This window comes from Nothoprocta perdicaria, unplaced genomic scaffold (assembly GCF_003342845.1).
Source record: "Nothoprocta perdicaria isolate Ctin4 unplaced genomic scaffold, notPer1 scaffold_178, whole genome shotgun sequence".
NCBI lineage: Eukaryota > Metazoa > Chordata > Aves > Tinamiformes > Tinamidae > Nothoprocta > Nothoprocta perdicaria.
Window position 1 is genome coordinate 724,578 of NW_020454960.1, and position 23,525 is coordinate 748,102.

Below are 23,525 nucleotides of genomic sequence, written 5' to 3' on the forward strand. Positions count from 1 at the left end.
CAGAAGCAGAAATGCCCAGAGTTAATGCCATAAATTCAGGAGTGATATAATCCACACGTGAGATTTAACCCAATCTCTAAGATAGATTTGATGCACAAGAGAAGACAACATCTGCTAGATGGTTTCGAGCATCTTTCCTTGAAGCATCTTTAGATGGAAATGTCCAAGACATATTTACGTGTGTGTGCATATTTATATATATATATATATCCCTCGTCTGGACTTTTCCAGAAATTCCAGTACGGGGACCAATTCCCACTATTCCTCTATCTAATTAACCAGCCTCATCCTTTTCCTTCCTTGAGAGTTTACACTTCCAGGAAACAGGAAAGGTTTCCATGGCCTTTCACCAGCTGCAAACCCAACGGTTTCAAGGAATGTCCCAAAGGGTGACAAAACGTGGTGGGTTTCAGCAGGCAGCTCCCTACCAGCCCAAGCCATCAGGAGGACCTCAGGACACCAGGCCATGGAGGACTCAAGTCAACGCTGACCACGTACCCAGCCTGCACTGAATTCCTCTCAGGGCAGACCTACCATGGTGATGCCGTGCGAGTGAGGAAACGYCAACATCAGCCTCTCAAAAAGAGACTCGTGCCTCCCGTGCGTTGATTAATTTGGCCTCATTTTCTCCTAATCTACTTTAGGGATGCAGTGCATGTGCTGTCTCCAAGGATGCGCTCAGAGAAGCGGCGCCTCCAGGCTCTGAGGAGCCTGTAATTAAAGCTTTAGATAAAAACACAATAACACAAACAAATCCCCGTTAGTGGTTCCTCTTTCCAGCGAGGGGGAGAGCCTACSAGGTATCTTAGGCCACACATTTAAGTTATCAACCTGCCTTCTCGGTGCCACCTCCACAGCAACCACGGGGCTATGAGGAGCAGGGGACCGGCCTGCAGATGAGGAAGGAGCAGCAGGAGCAGGGCAGCCAACCTCGGCAATCAGCAGCAAGCAAAGCCCACGACAGCCAGGACGCATCTGCAGGAGCCTCGACAGAAACTGGGGCTTGTGCTCCTCTTGAGAGGCACCTGGAGCCCAACACACCCAAAGGTGGTCAGCAAAGGTCGAGCACTGGGGTTTTTTGGCAGCCATCTGCTCAATGTCCTCAGCAAGACGGCGCTGCTGAGCGCTTGCCCGTATCTGCTCATGACACAAATGAACATTGCACAAATCTCACCCAACAGGTCACAGCGCCCTGCATTTTGCTTAGCTATGTCTCAGCAGTAACATTCACTATAAAATCCCTTTTGCAGCCTCCTGAAGCGCTCGGGTCCAGCACATGTTCCCAAATATATTCTCTGTTTGCTTGGTTGTGGCGCCCGGCTTTTAGCTCAGCTGTCCTGAAACACCTTGGATTCTGCTGGCCAAAGTCATGTTGCTAAAAGCAAATTCACCTGTCATTTCCAAATCCCGGTACGCGTGAATTTTTGGAGTTGCAGGAAAGATGAGGCTTCAAGCACAAAGGTGCACCGAGGCACCTGCATGTTCAATGGGATGAGCTCAGTGGAACCTGTGCCCATGTCTACCAGCAAGATTGGTATCTGGAAAACATGGAAAATGTGGAAAACATGGAAAATCTAAATCTGGAAAATATCCTCTACAAACAAACCTGCTGCCACATGCTCATCTGTATGACTGTATGTATCTGCACATACYACAACCATCCACACCTACAGCCACGTGCACAGACGTCTCCACCTTGTCCCCCAAWGCCCAACCGAAGGAAGAGCACAAAACACAGCGTCCAGGCCAGCTCGGAAACCCCAAATCAGGTTCAAATTCTGGTTTCAGGTGATGTCAATGCTCAGTTCTAGGTATCCTGGGGTTGGACTGCCCCCAGGGAAGGATTTACAGACTGTGATTACCAGGAGAAAAGAGCCATGCTCCTTCTGAAGGCAAGCATCAGGTTAAGTAACAGCCAGAAAATAAATGTCAGCCTGCAAAATATCCCTCCCAAAACCTMGTATGGCCATCAGCCAGGAGGAACAAGTGGAAAATCCCATTTTTTGTCATCGCCCTCTGACTATACCCAAGTGTACAGCATTCGAGTAGCTAGGTTTATCTACTTGGTGTGCGCATGAAAGCAAGCATCCCTTGAAYGACCGTGAGCAGCATGAATTGCACCTTGGCCTTCCCTTCGTTAGATGAAAATCAATGTCCTCGGAAAAAAAAAAAAAGAAATAGCTCAAAAAAAAGTAATGAGCACACTTGTGTTGTAACAAAATGTTTCATTTCCTCTGACCTAGAAGTCCCAAAATGTCATTTCTTTCTGCTTTTGTTTGCTTGTGGTCTTTTTTTTTTTTTTTTTTTTAGGAAGAAAGAAACAGTAGTAAAAAACACACATTGCTGTGTCTTTGGTCAAACCTTTATCTTTTCTCCCCGTTTTGGCCAGGGAGAGCCAAACAATCTGTATTCCTTTGGTTTTCCCTATTTCTGCCTTCCTAGCCAGATAGGTTCCCAAAAGGCACCAAGGTATTCGGGCAATCAGGTCACCAGGTTTGCTTGGACCCCAAACTATCTCCCGAGACATGAATCCATTCCAAAAACAGTCCAAAAATTGCTGCCTTATATTAACTCTAGTAAATAACTCTCCCCCTGAACATTAATGGTACCGAAGTAGCCTTCAATAGTGCAACAAATCAGCAACACTGATTGCAGTTTGTACATTCTGGCCTGTTCCACATAGCATTAACTTACTCCATTTTATTCCCTGGGAAAGAAAATACCGACAATGCAGGTTCATATGGAGCCAAAGCTCCCTTCTTCTTCACACTTTCCTTTCTGGGCACTCGGCAGCACCATTTACTGCGTTGCAGGCAGAGTTTTCAAGTATTTGAAGAGCGCTGGTTTGCAGCACGCTCTCCTGCGATGTGTGCGAATGATTAACGCAATCATGGAAAGCCAAACCAGGCTCACTCGCTGGAGGACAACAGGTATTCCCAGCTTTTTTCCCGGCGCCCTCCAGCTGACGCGCTGACGCCGAGATTTATCGAGCTGTGTTCGCGTAATAGCCAACAGGATTCAGTTAATAAACTTCAATAAACCTCCCTATTAAATTTCTCTCCAATAGGTTTGTTGTCACTCGCAGCATCTAATCTATTCATTGAGGAGCTATTAATACTGACTGCAGCAAAATGGGATTTCAGCAAATGAGATTGTTAAGCTCTGGGCCATCTTGCTCAAAATGAAACAGCCCCGCGCTTTTATGCAGAGACAGGGGAGGGAAAGTGGTATTTTTTTCTCATTTTCCTTCCTTTCTCATGCAATTATTTACATCAACATGCTGGATTTTAATCTGCAGGCCCCCACTGACAACACCTGAGCTGCTGTGGGTGGTCTGCATGGTGGATGCTTCTCCATGGGAGGCTTCCTGGCCCCACTCCTGTTATCTGCACCCCTGGTACAGGGACTCGCTCAACTCAACGCCTTGCCTCTGCCAGCGAGATGTGCAGGCCTGACTCCCAAACACGCTTGGAACCTAAGAGTCCTTCTTTCCCAGCTTGGAAACACAAGGATGGGTTTTGAAGAGGGCCTGGCCCAGCAGGATGCCATGAACTTGGAAAACTCAGCGCGGTGCAGAGCAAAGCGGCGACCCCCAGCACAGCAGCCGGGCTCTCCTCCTTCCTCCTTCACAGCCGCTGTATTAAGACTGCTCTGCAGCAACACTCTGCTGGATCTAACGCTCCCCAAAGCCCGCTCTGATTTCAGAAATTGCCTTGCCCTCCGCTTTCCTCTTTAAATCCGATCCACCTAATGACTGAGCTTCCAATTATGTGGCTGTCAATCTGCAAATCAAAGCCAGTTCATAATATCTCCCCCAGGAAGAACGCCGCGTCACTCACCGAAATCGCTGCTGCAAATCTCGGCCCACAGTCCCAGGCAGCAGAAAAACAAAATAAACTAGAAGACGGTCGACAGTGGGAATCGTTTTGCACAGGGTTGGAGTTAAATTCCCTACGTGTTGACCCTTGATGCCAAAAAGTCATTATTTTTCTGGAATAAACTGTACAGCTTATTAGATGATGGGAAAAAAGAAATCAAGCTCAGGCAATTGATAGTCCAAAAAGATGCTGCGTTTCCTTGCCCAACAAAATAAACAGGTAATATTCATCTGCTCTCTTCTACCTGCAAATGCTCTCTGGTTTGTAGGTGATCATCTCTAGAGGACCCTTCTAACCCCAACCATTCTGCGACTGTGCTTGTGGGGTGGTTCATTTCCAGTTCTGTGTTGCTGCTCGTCACTGGGACTGCACTACAGCCCCATTGCTCTTCTCCCAAACGCAGAGTTTCACACTGGCTGCTGCCTCCCGAAAGCTGCTTTCTCCAAAGCCAGGACAACACGGCCACCTGAAGACAACCTGAAACGCCACCGACCCTCCCCAAAGCTCACGCAGCCATCCCCGCCGAGCTAACAGAGCAGATAGGGTTTCAGCACGGAAATCACAGCTTAATTATATTGTGGGGCGGGTGGGAGGAATTTGATGGGAGATTTCATTTAGGAAACAATCAGGTCTCCGTTGGGTTAGAAATCAGGATATTAATGTTCTTCATTTTAATTTTCCTCTCTGACTCAGATTCCCACTGTTTGAATTTGAGCTCAATTTGTTCTGTTCATTATGAAGAAATCCACATGAATTTGACATTAAACTGATTATCTCTGAGAACAGTAGCAATAATTTCCTTTTTTTTTTTTTTTTTTTTTCCTCCTGTGTATGTTTCAGATTAGGTCTTTGTGGCTGACATAAAGATGCAGAGGAGAAATAATGAAGCGAGGGGAAATCAAGTAATTTTTTTCTGAAGTGCAACTGAGAAGCAGGGACACACAATGACTTCCCTGTGTTTGGAAATGAGAGTAAGGGGCAGTCCCAAAGGATATCTGTGTTGACTCTTCCCCTTTCACTGTGCTGTCATGGGAACAAATGGAGCCAACACAGCTCTCCCAGATGGAAAACTACCTGGAATGTTAATCCTGGGCTTCATCAGGATTAATCTGGGGTTTCTGGCACTTGTGTTCACCCCACACCTGTGGTTTGCTAGTGAGTGCACACGCATGAACATCCTCATCAACAACCTACAAGGAAAAGAGCACCCAACCCATGGCAGCCTTTTAAGCCCAGCCTGGGGCACTCAGTCCTTGCCTGGGTGTTTTGTTGGAGATTTGTCCCTCTCTCAGATGGGCTTGAGCTGCAGCCTGGTCTCCAGCTCTGGGTCTGAACCTGTTATTTCCCCAAAGAGAACAATACAGCCAAGACGTGGTAAACATTTGCCACCCATTAATATATATATTTCCCCTTATTTGTTAAGTTGCATGGATACGCATAGCTCCATCCATGAATTTTCCTATAGCAAAACTGTATTTGATACTGGTGACAATGCCCATTTTCCCTCCGCTGCTTACTGGCCTCATGAAGACACAGGACACTTGCTTCTTCCACCTTTTCTTTGCAAAACCACTCAAATCCCCCAAGCTGAAAGGCTGAGCATGGCCAGAGCTCAGGGGGCAGCTGCTGGGGTCTACTGGAGCGTGCTGGGGTAGCTCACACTGAGACTTCATCAATGGTTGCTCTTGGCAATCTGCTCTTGAACGCAGTGTTGAGGGACAGCACAATATCTTTGTCTTTATAGGGCTCCACCATTATTTTTGCAAGGATTTTTGCAAGTGGTGACACTTTGAGCCAGGCCTAGCCCCTGACTTCTTCTTGTGTGGAGATGGGACTCACAAGCTGAAGGGCCTTTGAGACCAGGGCCTCAAAGGCAGCAGGTGAAGCACARGTTTTCAATGCTGGGAGAAGAAATACGGAGCACAAGGCAGATGTGAAAGAGGTAACAGAAAACCCAGCCAAACCTACTGAAACAAAAACAGGGGCACATTGGTGGAGCTGGGGTGGTAGGAGGGGGAAGTTACTGACACCTRGAAGAGCAAATGTCCATGGTGGTAGACATGTGTACTCTTCATGGGAGGGTAGATGAGAAAATACTTGTCCTGCTCCTGTTCCCTTCCTCTCAATTTACATACTGGAACTAAGAGGGGATGAGCAAGGRGAAATGAGGGCAGAAACATTTGGGGCTTCAGGAAATACCTAAAATGGCCATGCAGATCTTGGGAGGTGAGCTCCCAGCTCCAGCAGTGATAAGCCAGACTGATGCCCTGGAGGCTCAAGGAAGATGGGCATGAGATGGYGCAGCAGATGGATAACTGCTGCTGCTGGTAATACAGGAACGTGGGAAACAAAGCTGGATTTGCCTGCCACATTAGCAAGCAGGAGGGGACTGCAAGAACTGTGAGGGGAATGGGGGGTAAAAGATGGTTCTTCGTTCAAGAAATGAAGGAGAAGCCCTAACTGAGGACATCTCACTTCCTTCTGCTTCCACAACAGAAAGGTGGTGATTCAGGCAGGCATGGAGAGGCAGTGCTGAGCCAGGAGTGGGAAGCTGGGAGATACAGGGAGAGGACATCACCTCCCTGCTGTTTCTGAACGGTRACTGCTGCCTGAAGGCTTGGGGAAAATATCCACGCACAAAGCAATGTTCAGCACGAGGACTTTTGCATRAGAGGCGCCTAGCATTTAGCTGAAGTGTTGCCAGAGTGGAAGTTATTTCCTTAACCACCGGATTGATGTGTTAGTCGATAAGTGTCCCTGGTAAGCAAGCAACCATTAACCAATTTACAAGGAGGCTGGGAGGGCGGAACAGGGCCTTCTGAAAGGGGTATGAGAGCCTCTCGTGTCAGTCTCGGGCAGGGAAAGATGCTAAACATACGATCCTGGGCTTGCAGTTCACTCCTCTGAGCTTTTGTTGCACATCTGTAAATAAAACATTAATGAAAAGGCTCCTTTAAAGTTTCATATATAGTAAAATATTAAGGGGAAGACAGGAACYGTGAAAATTGCATTGCCCTCCTGGTCTATTCAGACAGGGACTATCCCTGGAGAGACTGAAGAAGGGTTGAAGCAGCAACCTAGGCTTTATGCAAAGCCCTAAGACCATGACTGTTACCTTTCAAATGGCATAAACAGGATAAAGTGTSAAATATCTGGAGCCCTGTGCAACTGGATCCCTGCTGGTGCCCCCTGTGTTTTCCCAGGCTGAGTGACCACCCGATGCTTTGGAGCCGCTAACTCCCATGGAAAACCCTGAGCCTCCATTTTCCAGATACTCCCGTGCACTGGAAAAGCAAATAACAAATATGGTCCCTGCCAGCACGAAAGGGGTGGAAAGGGGTAGTTCCAGTTATTCAAGCCACCAAAGTGTCCTGGGGCAGCCTTTCTTCCATCGACAAGCCCAGAWGACGCTGTTTGCTAAAGCCCTTTGCACCTCTCCAGTTTCAAGGCCAAGATGGAGAAAACTGCAGGAGCAACGTGCATGGGTAAATCAATCTGTGCTGAGGCCTCTGCAGTCGGTGACATCCCACAGCCTGCTTCATCAGCGAACCCTCGGGGCAAAATAACGAGATTATCAATCCACGAAAGCCCCCGGAGCAGGTTGTGGGACAACCTCCTGCTGAACCACCAGGCTTTCCCCTTTGCGTTGATTTGAGCGATAGGGATACCTGCTTGGAGACCTGAATCCAACGTCCTTAATTCCCCAGTACTCGGTATTACTAACCACAGGTTCCAAGTCCTTCCAGGCTACCCTTAGACTGTTAGGCAGGTGAAAGACCCTATAAAGTCGGCGTGAAATCCACCTCAGGAAAGGCTGGGTAGGAAGAGAAGTCCCAACTTGCTTCTCGGTTGAGTTTTAAAATTAAAGACCAAAAAGTCTTGGATTTCCCCCAAGGTTGAGGGAAGAGCTGGGCACRCTAATCCATACCCATCCTCTCTTGATGCCAGCAGAGTGGGGAGACACAGAAAGCAGGACTTTTCACCTCGTTCCTCAAGACAAGCCACAAAGTACTTGTACCGGAGGCGAAAGAAAGCAGCCCTCAAGCCTAAAATTACTTTTTCCTCGACTTCCCTTACAGACACTTTCCCACAAACCACTTAAGGGWTTTTTTTTTYYTTTTTTTCCCTAAGCAGTCCAGCTTTCATCCCGCGCCAGGAGCTGCATTTTCCTTGGCACAGCTCTCTATCTGCACACTTCTCATGCCGCCTCTCGAGTTCGCATCAGCCGGGCGCTCCAACCAGGCACCAACATGAGCAGAGCCACTTTAATCCCGAGCACGCAGCCTTTCCTGAGCCTGCCTTCGGATGTCCACTCCTTGCTATACACCCCGGACAATGCAGAGGTCTAGGGGGCTAAATAGAGCACCCAAAGAGCCCGTTTTCGCTGGCAGCAGCGAGGTCTGAGACCGCGCGAGCTCGCCGCACTAGCGCTTTGCCGTGGGAAGGTGGAGGTTTCTTTCCATCTCTTTTTCTAGGGAAAAGGGAGGGTGGAAAAAGGGGTCTCCTAACTTCCTTCCGGGGCATGACAGTTCTGGAAAATGCATGTGTAAAAAAAATAAAGAAAAGAAAAAAAGGAAACGACCGCCACCAAACCTCCTCCGGGCGAACACCGTAACGTTTTGCAAGTGAGAGAATAAAAGTCCAGTGCAATTCGCAGTGGGGACGGGGAGGGACAGGGGCAAGGGGGCCAACACATTTTAAAAATCCGTAAAGTCATTACGAGAGTTAGAAATAGGAAAAAAAAAATACATAGTTTATAATTACCTCTGTTGAGTGAAGCTGAACTGTTTATGTCTCCGGTAATAAAGGAAGACTCGGACTGCTTCCGAACTGTGTCATTCCACATCCTACGAATCCGGCTCTGAGGAGGGATTGAACCACAGCAGGTAATGAATTTTCAGCGGCGGCAGAGGGGTTTCTTTCTGCCTCTCTAAGGACAGATACTGGCACGGCTAGCTCACCCCGAGACTTGTTTCTGCCCTCCCACTAGTTGCTCTTTCGTTATAATCCCAGCCTACCATGAGTTAGGAGGTGCATAATTCGTTTGCTTGGATTGCTTATATCTTAATTAGAATTAAAAAAAAAAAAAAAAAAAAAAAAAAAAAAAAAAAAAAAAAAAAGCAGTTGACATTATATATGGGAAAACTCATGCAAGCCACAGATTCATCAATATGCTGTCAAATAATAGAAAAATAAACTATGGGAAGAAGCATGCAGGCTTCTCCCCAGCTAGCAGGCACCCGTTTTTGTCAAGTAGAACAGAAGAGCTGATCTGTGTCTTCGTGTCCCTGGATGAACGGGAGTTTTCTATAGCTGCTATCCATCTCGGAGAAAGCTCAGTAAAAAAATCATACAYAGAAGTGCAAATAAATGACTTCTATTTCCCTCGTGGAAAACCTGTGAGGATTTTGCCATGTGTGTGTGCTGCAAGGGAAGCGCGGTGCCGATGGTGTTGGCCTTCTCTTTTCTTTTCTCAGGGTGCTGCAAAGTAATTTATCTCTGCAGCTTTTGCAYCACTTTCTACCTCCTCCTTATCTGCAAGCCTGGCAGCTGAACCCACCTTGTGAGGAGATCATCTGCATTCCCTGTGGGGACACGTGTGGGAACCTCCAATCCTGGGAAACCTCCCATCTTGGGGAACCCCAAGTCCTCCTGCTCTACTCATGAATGTCCCTCTCACTCATCAGCCCTTTATAAGATGAACCATGGCGCAACTTGCGACCCATGCGCTTGTACAGCAAATGGTCTGCAGCTGGGCATTTCAACCATCCCATTTGTCTGACCAAGCGTGGTGGATCCAGGGATCAGACACCACGAGGCAATTCCCTACACGTTTATCAGGAGAAAAAAAAAAAAAAGAAAAAAAAGAGTTTTTGTTGAATTTCCTTCTGCTTGGGCTTTGCTATTAAAATGTTTGGGGTCAGATGCTCTCACCACCTTGGGTCTCCACCCGTTCTCCATCTCACAGGAGGCTTCTCCTGGAAGGTCCCATCCAAGGACAACATGATCTGCCTTAGTACCTGAAAAACTCCRCCAGACATGACTGGCCTGTTGCTGGGAGAGTCATCTCACCCTCAGAAGGGCTTCTTATCTAAAGTTGAGGATGCTGAGAGGAAGGACCTGTTAAAGTCACCTCTTCTTGGCAAGGAAGGCACCTACCTGCAAGCCGAGAAGCTCAAATCCAACAGATTTCAAACCAGCCACACAAATGTTGCTGGATATAGTGAATTTGGTACAGATGGGAATTGAGGATTGATGTGGCATTTGATGGTCTCCTGGCTAGAAGCTCCCTGTTCTATAGCTATTTGCCCTGTAATATCTAGACCTCAGTAAACGCCAAAATAGAGCTCTTGGATGACATGCTGGAAACTGCAGAAAATAAATAACCATTTGCTCCGAGACATAAATCGCAAATTATGTTTTCCTGGGAGGTTATAAACTGTTACTCGCTATGTGTCTTTCATAATTTAATAGTTGAACTGTCAACTATAATTACTTCCATTAGCGATACTGAATAAATTTGTGTTTGGTTTCTATTGATTAAGTGGTAAGCTTCTTCATTTTGTATGAACTGCACTTCTATAAATCTGTACCGGTGCATAAAAGTCAGCTTGAAAACTGCAAAGTCCACAAACTAAACAAAAAATTGAATTTCGAGATGACCAAATCATAACAAATCCAGTGACTTCCTAAGCTAATCTGACCCTCCCTGGATGCTCTCTTAAGAGATACATAAACTGAGGAAAATCGGGTGAAGAAAGGCATTGATCAAACCAGTGGATGCCAGAAAGCGAGTCCTTTTTTGGCAGAAGTGACTACACGACTGCAGCCTTTTTGAGCAAGAAAAACACTTGGTTGTGCCGGTATCATTACTGTACACGGCAAGAGAGGTGACAACAACCTTCAGCGCATGCCAAGGACAYGCTGGGCTGCTTTTGCAAGGCGTAACAGAGCTGGGAAAATGCTCCCAGTTCCCGCTCCTCCTGGAGACCGCTCAGGTCACGGGTGCCCTCCTGCCTTGCGAAGGCACAATTTGGGCTTTCTAGCCTCGCCACAGTTAAATATGAGGTTCTTGGAGGGACAACCGAAGGAGGTGACCACCCAGTGGAATGAACCATGGATGACTTCAGGATGAGGACGGTGAGAAGTCCTTGTGGTGGCCCTGGTGAGAGCACTAGAGCAGAGCACTAGAGCAGCTCCTTTGGCTCCTGCAGGCCTCATTGTCCCCTTGAGGCCACCAAAAGCTGCCACCACCCCATGACCTAATTCCAGACTAAGTTTCAGCTCAACTACTGGCTTAAAGAGGGAGCAGAGAGTGCAAGTTTGCCCAGCCCCAGTGACCACGTTGCCATCAAGGGGCTTGGTGGAGCCCTTGCTTCCCGGCGAAGAAACGCAAGTTACCTGTGAGCCCGTGGAGTATCTTCCAGGCGTCCGCGAGCCCGAGGTTTTTCCTGAGCCGATGGAGCTCTCTGTACTTTTCCCGCTACAACAGTGCGTGCGCAGGCACTTCCCGTACTCCTTACGGACCTGAGCCAATGAAACGGGAATGGCTGTGAGCTGGCAGGTCCTCCTTGAAGAGTCACATTGCACACRGGCATTGCCATCAAGTTAGGCCAGCTCCTCACGTGCTTGAAAGCTCTGCCACCACTCTGGTGTCACGGGAACCCTTGGTGCCTTAGTGTCCTTGGCACTAAGCTTTGGCCAAGTTTGAGTTTGAAGCTTTGGCTAAGTTTGAGGCCCGGTCGTGTCAGATTTTGGACATTAACACCTGCGTGCACACCCCAAACCCTCACAGAGGTTGCTCGGAGCACGCAGGGCTCAGTTAGCTGGGAAATCTCCCTCGCCCGCCTGCRAGCAATTCAAAACTCGCCGCTTAAATAGCAAATTACAGCTTTTTCATTAGGCTTCTCCTTAAGCACTTGAGACAACCACAATACCACGAGTGCCCAATATGCTCGAATGCCTAATCAATCCTTTGCTGAGAGAAAATAATTCAATTGCTTTAATTAGCCACCCACTGCTTCCTCTCCACAGCTTTTTGCTGATTTTCCAGTCCATGATAGATAGGAAGGAAACGGACTTTTTTTTTCTTCTTCTTCAAATAATTCCTCCCTCAGCTCTAGGGTCAGAAGATATGTCCACCCCCATGGGCAGGTATTGGCCTCTCGTCGCCTTTCCTCTACACTCCTATCCATCAGGAGCAATTTTGGAGTAAACAGCCATGGATGAAGGGTAAAAAACAGCTCGAGGCAAACACGAGCATGGTCCTGCCATGCAAAATGAGCCCCCTGAGAGCTGGCAAGGATGCGGTGCCACTCTGGCCTGGTGTGCAAGGAGCTGGGGGCGGCACATGTGAAACTCCACCAGCCCACGGAATGTTTCACCTGGATGCCCAATAGATATTCTGGGGGATGGTAAGCTAAAACTAAAGCTTTTTGGTCTATCAGGATGAACGAATTTAAGACCAGATGAGCAGGAGCAAAGCTCTGACTCCAGAAAACCTTTCTTCAGCCTCAAGGGTGTCTCGCTGTAATACATTTTATTTATGTCCTTTTAGGCCAGATATCATTTTCCAGTTGAGCCCACAGGAAAATTTCCACTCATGTGAATAATACTGAAAAAAAAAAGGGGGCTTTTTGATGGAGAACAGACCTGAGCGAGCCCTTAACTTCTCCCAGCAGGCCCTCTCACCAAAAAACACTGGTCACACCGAGACTGGGACCCAGTTGTCCATGTGTAAGCTCTTCCCTCTGTTTGTCTCACATAAGGAAAGTGGACCAAGATGAACACTAAAGGCCAAGCGTGGACATGCACGGAGCTGAAGAGTGCTGCACCACTGGCCTTCAGTGCAGAATAAAATGGTCCTTACAAATGTTTATTACTGATTGTCAGGAACTGTAAGCTTGATCCACAAAGACACACAGTTTATGTTCCCTTTTTTAATCAGTCTCCCCAAGTTACTCTGCTGTTACCTTGCACATATTCATTGTGTCACGCTTCGTGTTGCACTGCAAAACACTTTTTTTTTTTTTTGTGCTCGTTTTTAAGGAAGGTTTCCAGAGGCACAAATTAGGATTAAAGGATGCAAAGGCCAAGGATCTGTTGCAAACTTCAGTTCTCTGGGCCTTTGGAAGGGGAGGGAAGCAGCCCTCTGACATACCCAAGGCTGCAGCTGTCGGGCAACAAAACACCCCATTACTGCTGTTCTTACCGCCAGGTCTTACCTTTTTCTGGAGGACACAATGGAAAATGAATATAAACATTCCCTGCAGAGAATTGAATATGGTGAAGAGATAGGCCATGATGACTGTGCTTTCATTAATATACATGAGTCCAAAGGCCCAGGTCAGTCCTAGTAGGCAGAGTAGGGCTATTGCACCTATAACCCAGGACCTGTCAGGAGAAACAAAACAGAGGGGGAAAGGTGTTGGTCTTCCGTATACAACAGCACACGAACATCTACAAGCAGCAGCAACCTGCGCTGCTGCTTCACCGGCCAGCAGCCCACACCTCCAAGCGAGCTGTGGGGATTTTTGTGTCGCACTGGGCGCAGCTTGCAAGTCTTTGAGCTTGAGGAAATACACAGACAGGGAAATGCCATGAGCATGGGCGTTATTCTGCTCGTTATTATGACAGGCATTGTAACTCACACGTCCCCGTCCCACACCACACTCCCCTTGCTTGCTTTGACGTAAAAGCAGTGCGGATGTAAATGAGATGGAGATGCTGTTTCTCAAATGGCAGCAGCAAGAAAACAAAGCAACGAAGCTAAATGCCCCTTTGCAAGTGTCCAGTGCTTCYGCTTGGCACAGGTGCCAGCTGGATTAGCACTTATGCCGAGCTCAGTGCCAAGTCTCCTGCTGCAGCTTAGCTAGTCGCACACGTGCCCTTGAGCTAGCTAAGACCTGGCAAGCAATGGGCAAGGCCTGAGTGCTTTGCTAGCAATAAAGCTCCCTGCAGCGCTGCTCTCTGCTTCTTCCACACAACGAGGTGGGGAAATACATTTATATTACGGGCTCACACAACAGACCTGCCCAAACTCTACCTGTGACCATCCTGCTGCCCTGGGAGGTGCCACCTTGCTTTCCTTCTGCCTTCCCCTAGCASAGATCAGCCAAAGAAACGAACACGATGCTGCCAGCACAGCAATTTACTCCTCCTCTTCCTCGCCCCTTCGGCTCTGGGCTTCCTTGCCCACCCCGTGAAGCACCAGGGCTGCTGCTCCCCGTCCCCTGCGCTCAGCCCAAGGTGGCCTCGGCCTCAAAGAGACCTGGCCTTGCCCTGCTGGGGTGGGGCAGTGGAGAGGAGGATGAGGAGGAAGGCTACCAGGGCAAGGCCAGCCTAGCAGGGCAAGCCCAGCCGTGCAGGGCTCAGGTTGGCGCTCTCTGCCACCGAGGCTCTGACTCCTGCTTCCAGCGGGGCTTGTCACCAACACAAGCAAACCACTGTTGTATTCATGTTCTGTGTTGTTGGCTTTTTCTTTTTCCCCTCCTTTAAATATTGGAGAGAAAACGCAGCATTACGCCTTCCACTGAAGCTTAAAATAGGTATTATTTAACCGTGCGACCGAAAGAGCTCCCTAAGGTAACCACTTATTCAGGCACTTCGTTTAAAAAGTCACTCTTATGTGTCTAGCAGACCAGAACAGCTCCTTTGAAGCATTTCCAGTCAATCCTACCAATAAATATTTAGCACTATGCAAAACGAACCTGCGCTCTCCAACCCCTGCTGCAAGGATAAAGCTGACAGCTCGGGCAGCTTCGCATTGCCTTTCTCCCGGAGATCCCACCACCAGCGACCGCGCGCTACGATCTGAAATGCCTGCCAGTTCTGAAAACACGAACCAATGTGTTCTTTTTACTTAAAAAAAAAAAAAAAAAAAGAAATCAAGAACGTGTAAGTGGAGACCCCCTTTCCTTCCCCCGCTTCTCTTTCTTCTCCACGGCTGAAAGGTTCCTTCGCTCAAAGAGTGTTTTGAGACTCGCCCACGGGGCATCGGAAAACTATTTTGGGTTGAACTGCAGCCAAGCCTGCAGAGCCTTTGCCTGGGGAGGTGCACAGGAGTCCAAGGGCTGCTTTAGCAATATGGGAAATGTGCAGCCTCCGCCGGTGCAAAGGGACCTTTAGGGGAGAAGACCCTCGCCGTGCAAAAACAAACGTAGGGCTGCAGAAACCCGACCTGGAGAGAAAGAGCGAGTGGAGCTTCCTTGCAATAGCTCCCTTCCCTAGCCGCAGGAAAGAAATAATTAACAAAAAAAAAAAAAAAAAAAAAAAAAAAAAAAAAAAAAAAAAAAAAAAAAAAAAAGAAGAAGGAAATAAAGAACCAAAGGGTGAAAGAGAGGATGGGGATGAGTCTGGAAGAACGAACACAGAAGGACTCTTCACCAGAAGAACAAACTGAAAGTCTACAGCGAAGCTGACTCGCTCCCGTTTTGTGCTACTGTGCTTTATCTTTTTGGTTGCAGGACAAAAAGCACGGATGCTCTGAAGCATTCATAGGCATTTTTTGGCTATTTTTTTTTTTTCATTTTGGTTTGTGGGTTTTTGCTTGGCTCTTTGTACAGACTTGCTGTTGTTTTTCTCATAGTCTTTCTCTGATGCCATTTGACAGCAACGCCATGGACGAAACCATCATCTGATGGCACAGTGGCAAATCTTGAAAGGAGGGAAAACTGGGGACTCCAATCTGGATCCGTCCTGGGCACCAAAGAGGGCTTTGCTCTGGGTGGTCCCATTAGCTAAAATGAGAACCACCACACGGGTACCTTTCTGGACATTTAGTTCTTTCTTACATTAGCTACCAACCGTGCTCAACAGAGAGCACRGCAGACCAGAGAGTTGCTCTGGGCAAAACAAGTCTGTACCACGCACGATTCCTCAGGTGACGTTCACCTCGAAGCCAAGCGGCGTCCAATCGAGCAATACAGAGCAGATAAAGGGGCAGAATTGGTTGGCAATGCACAGGCAGCACGTTTACGGCGCGCATTAGCGGCATGCCTGGCCACGTTCCTGCACAGTTTGCTCTTCTGCCTCAAATGCGAATGACAGAAGCTTTAATGATTTTTCAATATCGATCTGACAGCCGGTTCATGGGACCACACTGATAAATGCAATTTATCAGCCATTCAGGTCATTCTTACTTGATGAAGGGTCTGTTATCCTCATAGCTAAAGAATGCGTAGACATAAAGACAAGAACACCAACATTAGAAATATAACAACAGAGCGAGCTCCGCTTGCGGCCTGGCCCCCTCCCTGCGCCCTCCCACTGCCACCAGAGCTCAACGCAGACCCACAACCCACACAGGACACCCTGGCTCGCTGCCCCACATGTGGGTGCAGGGCTATAGGTGCTGCCTTCACCCACGAGCAGGACCCATGAGCTGAAATCTTCACTATCCCCCAAGCTCGCGCCGGTGCCGATGGCACAAATTGGCCCTTGGCTTGAAAATCTGCCTTAAAAGCAAACAAAACAGCAGCAACAACAACAACAACAGRAAAAACAGTACTATCTTTGGAGGACTCTCATTTTGAAACTCAATACGACACGAATCTCTCCACTGCTGTTTCCTTTCCCATAATCCCAACTCCTGAGCTTCCTCCTTAGGAGCTGGACTGCAGCGTCACCTTCTTTCACAGATCCAATCTTAAGGATTCCACGAGTCTATAATGGCCCTAGGCCCTTCTAAAGCCTGGAGTGACTGCAGGCAGCAGCCTATCTCTTCCCACTTCCAAGGAAAGCGCCAAGAAAGGGCTTGGCCAAGCAAGAGTGGGCACTAGGGTGCTGTAGGTCCTTGGGWACAAGCTACAACGGCCCCACAAAATTCTGCCAACTTGGGGGGACCCAAGACCATCCGCAGCCCTGTTCCTCCCTGGGGAATCACCCAGACTTTTGGGAATGGATTCTCTTCCCAGTCCTGCCCGAATGATCTGCCATGCACAGGGAGAAGGGGCGACCTCCAGCTTCCATCTCCTCTCCCCACATCACTCTTCCAACCCTATGAAAGGGAGGCCGGGTCGATCTGCTCATCTCATTGCCCCCCAGCAACACAACCTGGGGTGCTCCTGCCTGCTGGGACCTCCTCCCATCAACACTGGCCAACTGGCAAGCTCTCCATGCTGAGGGCCGGAGCTGGATGGGGCCGGCAGTGAAGCCAGGGCCCACCAACCACATCACTGGATCGCCGGTCAAGAGCCATCGTTGTGGACCCACCAACGCAACCTGACGCTCGAAGAGCATCAAAGAGCATCGTGCAGGGCAAGCACAAGGAGCATCCAGCTTGGGAGCCCTCTGGCAGCGAGCAAGGATGGATGCCACGATCCCAGCTCCTGGGGAAAGCTGTAACCCCAGGGCATGCAAGCCCACCCCAGAGCGATTAGAAAACAAACACAAGGCGGTCGCAGCTGCAACCTGCAGCACTTCTGCACAGCAACGTGGACATTGGCAGGGCATGAAACCAATTACCGTGCTCACAGGCACTCAGGTTTTATGGCAAATGTTTTACTACTGAAATGTCAGTTGTTATTCCTTATGAAAACAGAGAATTATGGATTTTTTTTTTTTTAACTTCGTTTCTGCCACCCAGACCTTTTCAGAGCTTTTTGGTGATCTGCAATAGCCTTTTTTCAAGGCCAATGAAGGGTCTGTTTTGTCTCCATGCAGGCAAAATGTGAAATCAGTAAACTTGGACTGTCTTCTAGCTTAAGRGTATCATTTTACAGCAGTCCAGGAAAGTGTTATCGAAAATACCAAAGGAGATTTTGTCCCATTTCCAACCCATTTGGCCCCAGATGCACATAGGTCCCACCACCTCAAGAAACTGGGTGCCTAAAAAGGGGAAATTTTCAAAGACATTTACACCTCAAATTCCTAAATCCTTCAGAACGCTATACATTTGGCCAACAAAACCAAGCCTTCTATATCATGCATGAAATATGGATCCTTGCTTTTCATTTTACCAACTCGAGTGTTGCAAGAGGCTTAACTCTTGTGCTAGCAACAACTCTGATCTGAGAAAAACTACTCCAGAACATTATTTTACATTTTTTTTTTTCCCCGAGAAAGCGTGGGAAAACCATCAGCGCAGCATTAATACCACGTTGCTGTCTGCAACACATAAAGTCATCACCTCGAGGGGAGAAAAGCCTTGGGACGGTATATACAACCAGCCTCAGCTCACAGGAAAACGTAGCCGCTGAGCGTGGAAGTGAGATTATATTTCCCAGCAAATGGACACAATGCTGAGATGAGCATAAATTCTTGGAAAACCACACAGATTGCACCTTGAGAGGCCGGGTTTAAAATGATACAGTATTAATTTCTCCCTAATCCCCAGCGGTAAGGGTGGAATTCAGGGCTGGTTTAACTCTGATCCCTCTGTAGTCAACAGGAGACTGGGCGCTCCAAAGAGCCATTTAGCACATCCTACAATAGGTAAATGAGGCCAGTGAGCTTCAATCCTGGCCCCCAAAAGCCTGTCCTTAGTGGCTGCTTTACTCCTTTGACATGGGAAATCTTCCTCCATGCCCAAACGTTTCTTTGCCACCCAGATGATGGAGAGCAGATGGTCTCCTACTCCATATAAGCACTCAATATATTTTCTAATCTTAAAAGAAGCCTTGATTTCACCTTGGGGCAAAGACTTCTTAAGGTTAATTACACACCATGAAAAAACTCTTTCAAACCCTCATTTAACTTGGATGTCTTTCCATTTCCCAAAGTACTTGCTTCCTGAACGATGGGCAAGGACTGTCCACGTTATCTCCTCTGCTCCTGCAGTACTTCTGGACACATTCATTCTGTTAAAACGAGTTACTTTCCTCCGTGTTTAGGTGCTTCAAGGATGTCAAAACAACCTTGCTGCTTCCAATAGAGTAAATGGAGTTTCTGACATCACTTTTTACCTTTTTTGAAACCCCAGTGTAGCCCTTCCTGACGCAAGGTGACCAAGACACCAGAATATGCCCTGCCAGCCCCACAGAGGGGTGCATACACCTGCAAATTATATTTTGTACAGCAAGCACGCCTGCAAACTAGCAGCACTCTGGCTTATGTAGGTTTTCCCTTTTTGTGGCACCAAAAATAAGGCAAGAATTTAGTCACACACACATCAGTGTTCAAGTGCTGCTGGACAGACAATGCCTCGTATCAGAGCAGCTATACAGCCGTCATTTAACAATTTCTGGCCTTCTTGCACTGTGAAAAGGATTTAGTTTTCTTTGATATTTAACAAAGCGTGGTTCCCGAGCCACATCCAGCTCCCCCTTGAATAAAAAGTGACGTTGCTTTCCAACATCAGATGGTATCGCTTTGCTCCACCTTTGATGGTTTAATTTTAACCAGCGTTAATTTATCCCTCCTTTGACAATGCCAAGTGTTTCCCCATATCGCTGCTATCGCGGGAAGCCCGGGGCTTAGCGAGCACATGGATCTTGGGAGTCCTGGCCCCCAAATCCATGGCTTGGCTAGCGAGCAAGAATGCCGAAATGAGTGYGCAGGACCTTCAGAAGCTGCTACGGGTGATGAAACCCAAATAAAAAATAGATGGATGAAGTGYCCCCTCTAAAACATGCAGAGAAACCCAAGGAATTCATTTTAATAAGCAGCAAATAATGCACAGAGACAGACATTTCCTGCAGGCAAGTGCTAGAGAGACACAAAAAATAAAGCAAGCTATTGTATCTCACTGCTGCCTGCCAATATGAGGCAGTAGATGTTTGGGTTTTCTTTTTTTTCCTTTTTCCTTTTTTTTTTCTTTTTTTTTTTTTTTCTTTTCAGGATTAGAAATGATTGATTTATCGAACTTCCGAAAACCTACGGTAAGTAGTGGCGGAGTCCAGAACTCCCTTCACACGGCAAGCGGGTTCAGCACTAATTAATGAAGAAGCATCTTCGTGCCCAGCAAAATCAATAGCGAGCAATAAAAGGCTCCTTAAAGGATTTGTCTTCACGTTTCGCGACAAAGTTACCGCGCAAACGGCACGGGGCCAAATCCCTTCCATTCCTTCCTAATCAATGTTCATCCCATGGGTTTCCACGCGGTAATTCCCAAGAGCTCATTTTTGGGCTATTTGGCTGCTTCATCACCTTGACCTGCACCTTCCCTTTCTCCCCAGGCCAGTGTTGCTCCTTTCCAGGCTCTTGTTTTGGATATGGACCAGCTTCCCGTGGTGCAGCCTCAAAGCACTGGGAAGTAACCTCAAGTGGGCAGATGCCCTTGGGGTCCAACTGCGCCCAAAACRGGGAGACAGGAGGTGGCCGGTCCTCTACGGCCTTTGCAATCACCCCAGGGGTTTAACAAGGCTTATTTCCAGAAGAATCACCAGGATCTGCGTCCCTTGGACACCTGGGAATGTTAGGAGAGCCACAAGGAAGACTTGGTTCCAGGTGGAAAGTTGTGAGGCTTGTGCCATCAGGTGACAGACAACGTCAGGAGCCCTCGAAGGGGAAGCTAGAGTGATTTTCCTAAAAGGAGGAGCAAAAATGTTAGATAAGGACATAGGAGACCATGGGCAAATTCTGGGGGCTTTTCCCCATTACATCTTTGCTMGGGAAGGAGAGGGGAGGTTAGAGACCCTTCGCTGGGACTTGTCCCTTCTCGGGTCTGCCCAATCCCAAACCACCGCCGCTTTCCACCTCAACAGGAGCTGCCTGGAAAGCCCTGGCCCTCCTTCGGAGGTAGGTTCTTAATTATCGCAACTGCAACGAGCAATTCTGTTAAGCTCATCTAATTTGCGGTAAGTAATTAATTACCCGCGGAATTGCTTACGCTGTTTATTTCCTTCCCCTTCGCTTGGGAACGGCACTGCCACTGCTACTCACAACACAGCAATGTGCAACTGCACCTCGGATTGCTTCCGCACGATCCGGGCTCAGCCAAGCCTTTGGACACAGTGGTACTCTACAAATGCTGACAAAATACTTCAAGTGGACGGCCTCTTAAAACAATAACCGTGATTTGTAGCTTCACAGAAAGACCGTAAGTATTTAATATCTTCCAGGACAGTCTCTCAGGTCAATAACTATTGATTAACTTCTTTTATTTTAAGTTCTGAGATGAAGACACCTGTCAGTGGAGAGATTAGCGCCTCACCATCACTATTCAATGCTAATGCAGCCATCACAAAAAAGACAGATAAACAGGCAAAAATCCAAACCAAAACAGCAAGCTATTAACAAAATTACMATCTGAAAAACTCCAAGAGCACCTCTAAATACCCACATTTCACTTCTCAAATGAGCTTACRGATATTCCAGGCCCAAGCACTGCCTCACGGGCTGCATTATTCCCCTTACATCAAATTATGTTTTCCTGCAGGTGGCATCAAGGGTTAGWTCCCTCCTGAATGGAGGCCCCAGGGTCAGAGTTGCCATCCCCAGAAGCTTGAGGAGTCCCAAGATGTGGTGTGCAGAAGAGTTGGTCAGCATGGAGGGACTCCCAAACCCTGCTCCTGAATAGCCCACTCGGGTGGTTTCCAAWCATTAAAAGAAATAATAATAAAGAACCTGAAAGCAACAGGGTTGACTAAACCCCAAAAGCAAAATTATAAAATAAACCTTCTTGTCTTCCTACTTGTATTTCATTTTAAAACAGCTAGAATAAAGCAAAAATTAGCCTTCCCTTAGAAAAAGCACACCCACTGCAAGGTATTTGGCCGTGCCAGTAAGGGAAGCACTGGCTACGGAGGGAAGGAGCCTTCAGAAATGTGCCTCCTTCTGCACTGCATCAAAGCACTCTGTTTACTTTCCCTGCATTTCAATCAGTTGGGTAAATAAAACGAGACTGGCAAACCTCTCTTGCTGCCAGCACAATACAGCTGCATTAAACAAAGGGTTTTACTTAAAACAGCTCTGCAGATGATTTTTTGGGGAGGTTGTATTTAACCTCTGCTTGCAGCTTCGAGCTCGCTTTTCTGCCTTTTCTGGGACTCAAGAAAACCCACAGGAACAAACCAACCAGCTAATCTGGGGCCTAGGATTAGTCATGTTGCTTTATATAAAGCGGGTATGTTGAAGCAAGAAAATGAGCAGATAATCACCTACACCCATGCACCATATGGGCAGAGCAGGCTATGGAAGCGGTAGCGTAGAAGGAGGCRTGTTTTCCAAACGGGCTCCTCCGTTCGGTGGCTCCTTCTGACTCATCACGACCAAAGTGTCCACAAATTGTCATTCCAATGACCAAACTGTCTACAGCGCGTAGCTTCCCTCATCCCGCGCCTCCTCCGGACTGAGTCAGGCTCCCTGCAGAGCACAGATTGGGCTTCGGAAAGCAATACCAACCACTGGGTCCTTGCGTTCGGCTCCTGGTTTTGGGCTTTTAGGCTGTGCTGTCTCCTGTTGGTCTCTGGAAGCCTCTGAGTGAGACACTCTTGGGGAAAKATAACAGGAGGAAGGCTCGAGTCTTGGTTAATGGGGAAAATGAGGATGGCAATGCTGAAAATGTATGAGCTCCACAGGCTTGTTTTTACTAGAATTCAGTGCTTCTGACCTCAATTTCCTGCCCCGTACGCACCAAAAYCCCACTGAGGACCAGCGCTTTCCTTGCTGGAAAGCGAGCATCCTCACGCAGGGAAGTGACTCAGGTCGATGTGGCCTTCCCTAGACGCGTGGACACAGACAGATGGGTCTTTCCCTCTCCCACCATCTCCTCCCGAGCCCATCGTAGCCAGCAGGCATGGAGATGACGACGTTCCTTTGGCCATCGCCAACGGCTGACATTTGGGGCGAGATGGATTTCTGSAGGCCGCAGTTCAGGACACTCCAGGGATTTCAGCAAGAGCTTTTGTAAACCATGACACAAAAACTGGAAACACTCCCTCCTGCATGCTTAGAATAAACACATTTTTCAAAGGAATTTCCGTCCTTTGACAGTGTTTACTCTGTTGTTTAAGAAGAAGGGATGGTAGAGGCTTACACAAGAGGAAGGAAGGCTGCAAAACAAAAATCTGAAATTTAATGTCAGGATTAAACTGTCTTAAGCCCCTTAATTAACAGTCTCTATTCAGCACCTAAGGGAGCTCCCAGTTGAGTCTGAATGTTCCTATCTAAAAGAAAGAAAAGCCAAAGTCCTAAGGCAACTTTTGGGTAGGTTTCTTTTGCAGAGGACAAGTGTTTCCAGCAAACCCAAATCCAAGCTCAGCTTCTTCCTCTTTGAGGACGTTCCTATGAGTGGGGCTTTCTGAAGAGCATCCAGGTGGCACCAACACAAACCCAAGTCTCCTGTGGCTAAGSTAAGAACACCACAATACTGGACAAAAGAAGTGAGCTGAGAAATCCCTCCTCCTCCTGCCTGCTCTTTAACGGGTCTTTAAATGCATTTGGCAGCCCAGGCCAGCGTGTCACCCTTCCAAAGTAAATAAAATAAAGCCTCGTTGCCACATACTGCACTGCAGAAGAATGTCAGGCCGTCTGGCCGGGCTACGTGCGACGCTAGCAAGCGGCAGCGCAACAAGGCAGCGGGGCAACAGCCCAGAGCAAAAAGCACACGTGGGAACCTCAACACGAACGGTTTTATCTTCAAGGAACAAAAAARAGGCGACTTCTCCTTGGTAGAAGGATCCAGGCTTCACTCCTTCCCCTCCCACTGTTAGAAACACATTAAGACACCGACATAAATTCAAGTATGGCACGTGGCCAGCTCTATTT

The 23,525-nt window shown here is 47.8% G+C and overlaps 1 protein-coding gene across 1 annotated transcript in view; it reads right to left on the reverse strand.

The window, feature by feature from the left end:
- The window catches only part of ADGRL3 (adhesion G protein-coupled receptor L3), a 176,014-nt gene that overhangs the window by 7,964 nt on the left and 144,525 nt on the right, over positions 1-23,525 (reverse strand). The window contains exons 20-22 of the mRNA XM_026036436.1: positions 13,103-13,271; positions 11,280-11,405; positions 8,643-8,739 (exon numbers count right to left, since the gene is read on the reverse strand). Of these exons, the coding sequence (XP_025892221.1) occupies positions 8,643-8,739; positions 11,280-11,405; positions 13,103-13,271 (392 nt within the window). The remainder of the gene's footprint in view (positions 1-8,642; positions 8,740-11,279; positions 11,406-13,102; positions 13,272-23,525) is intronic.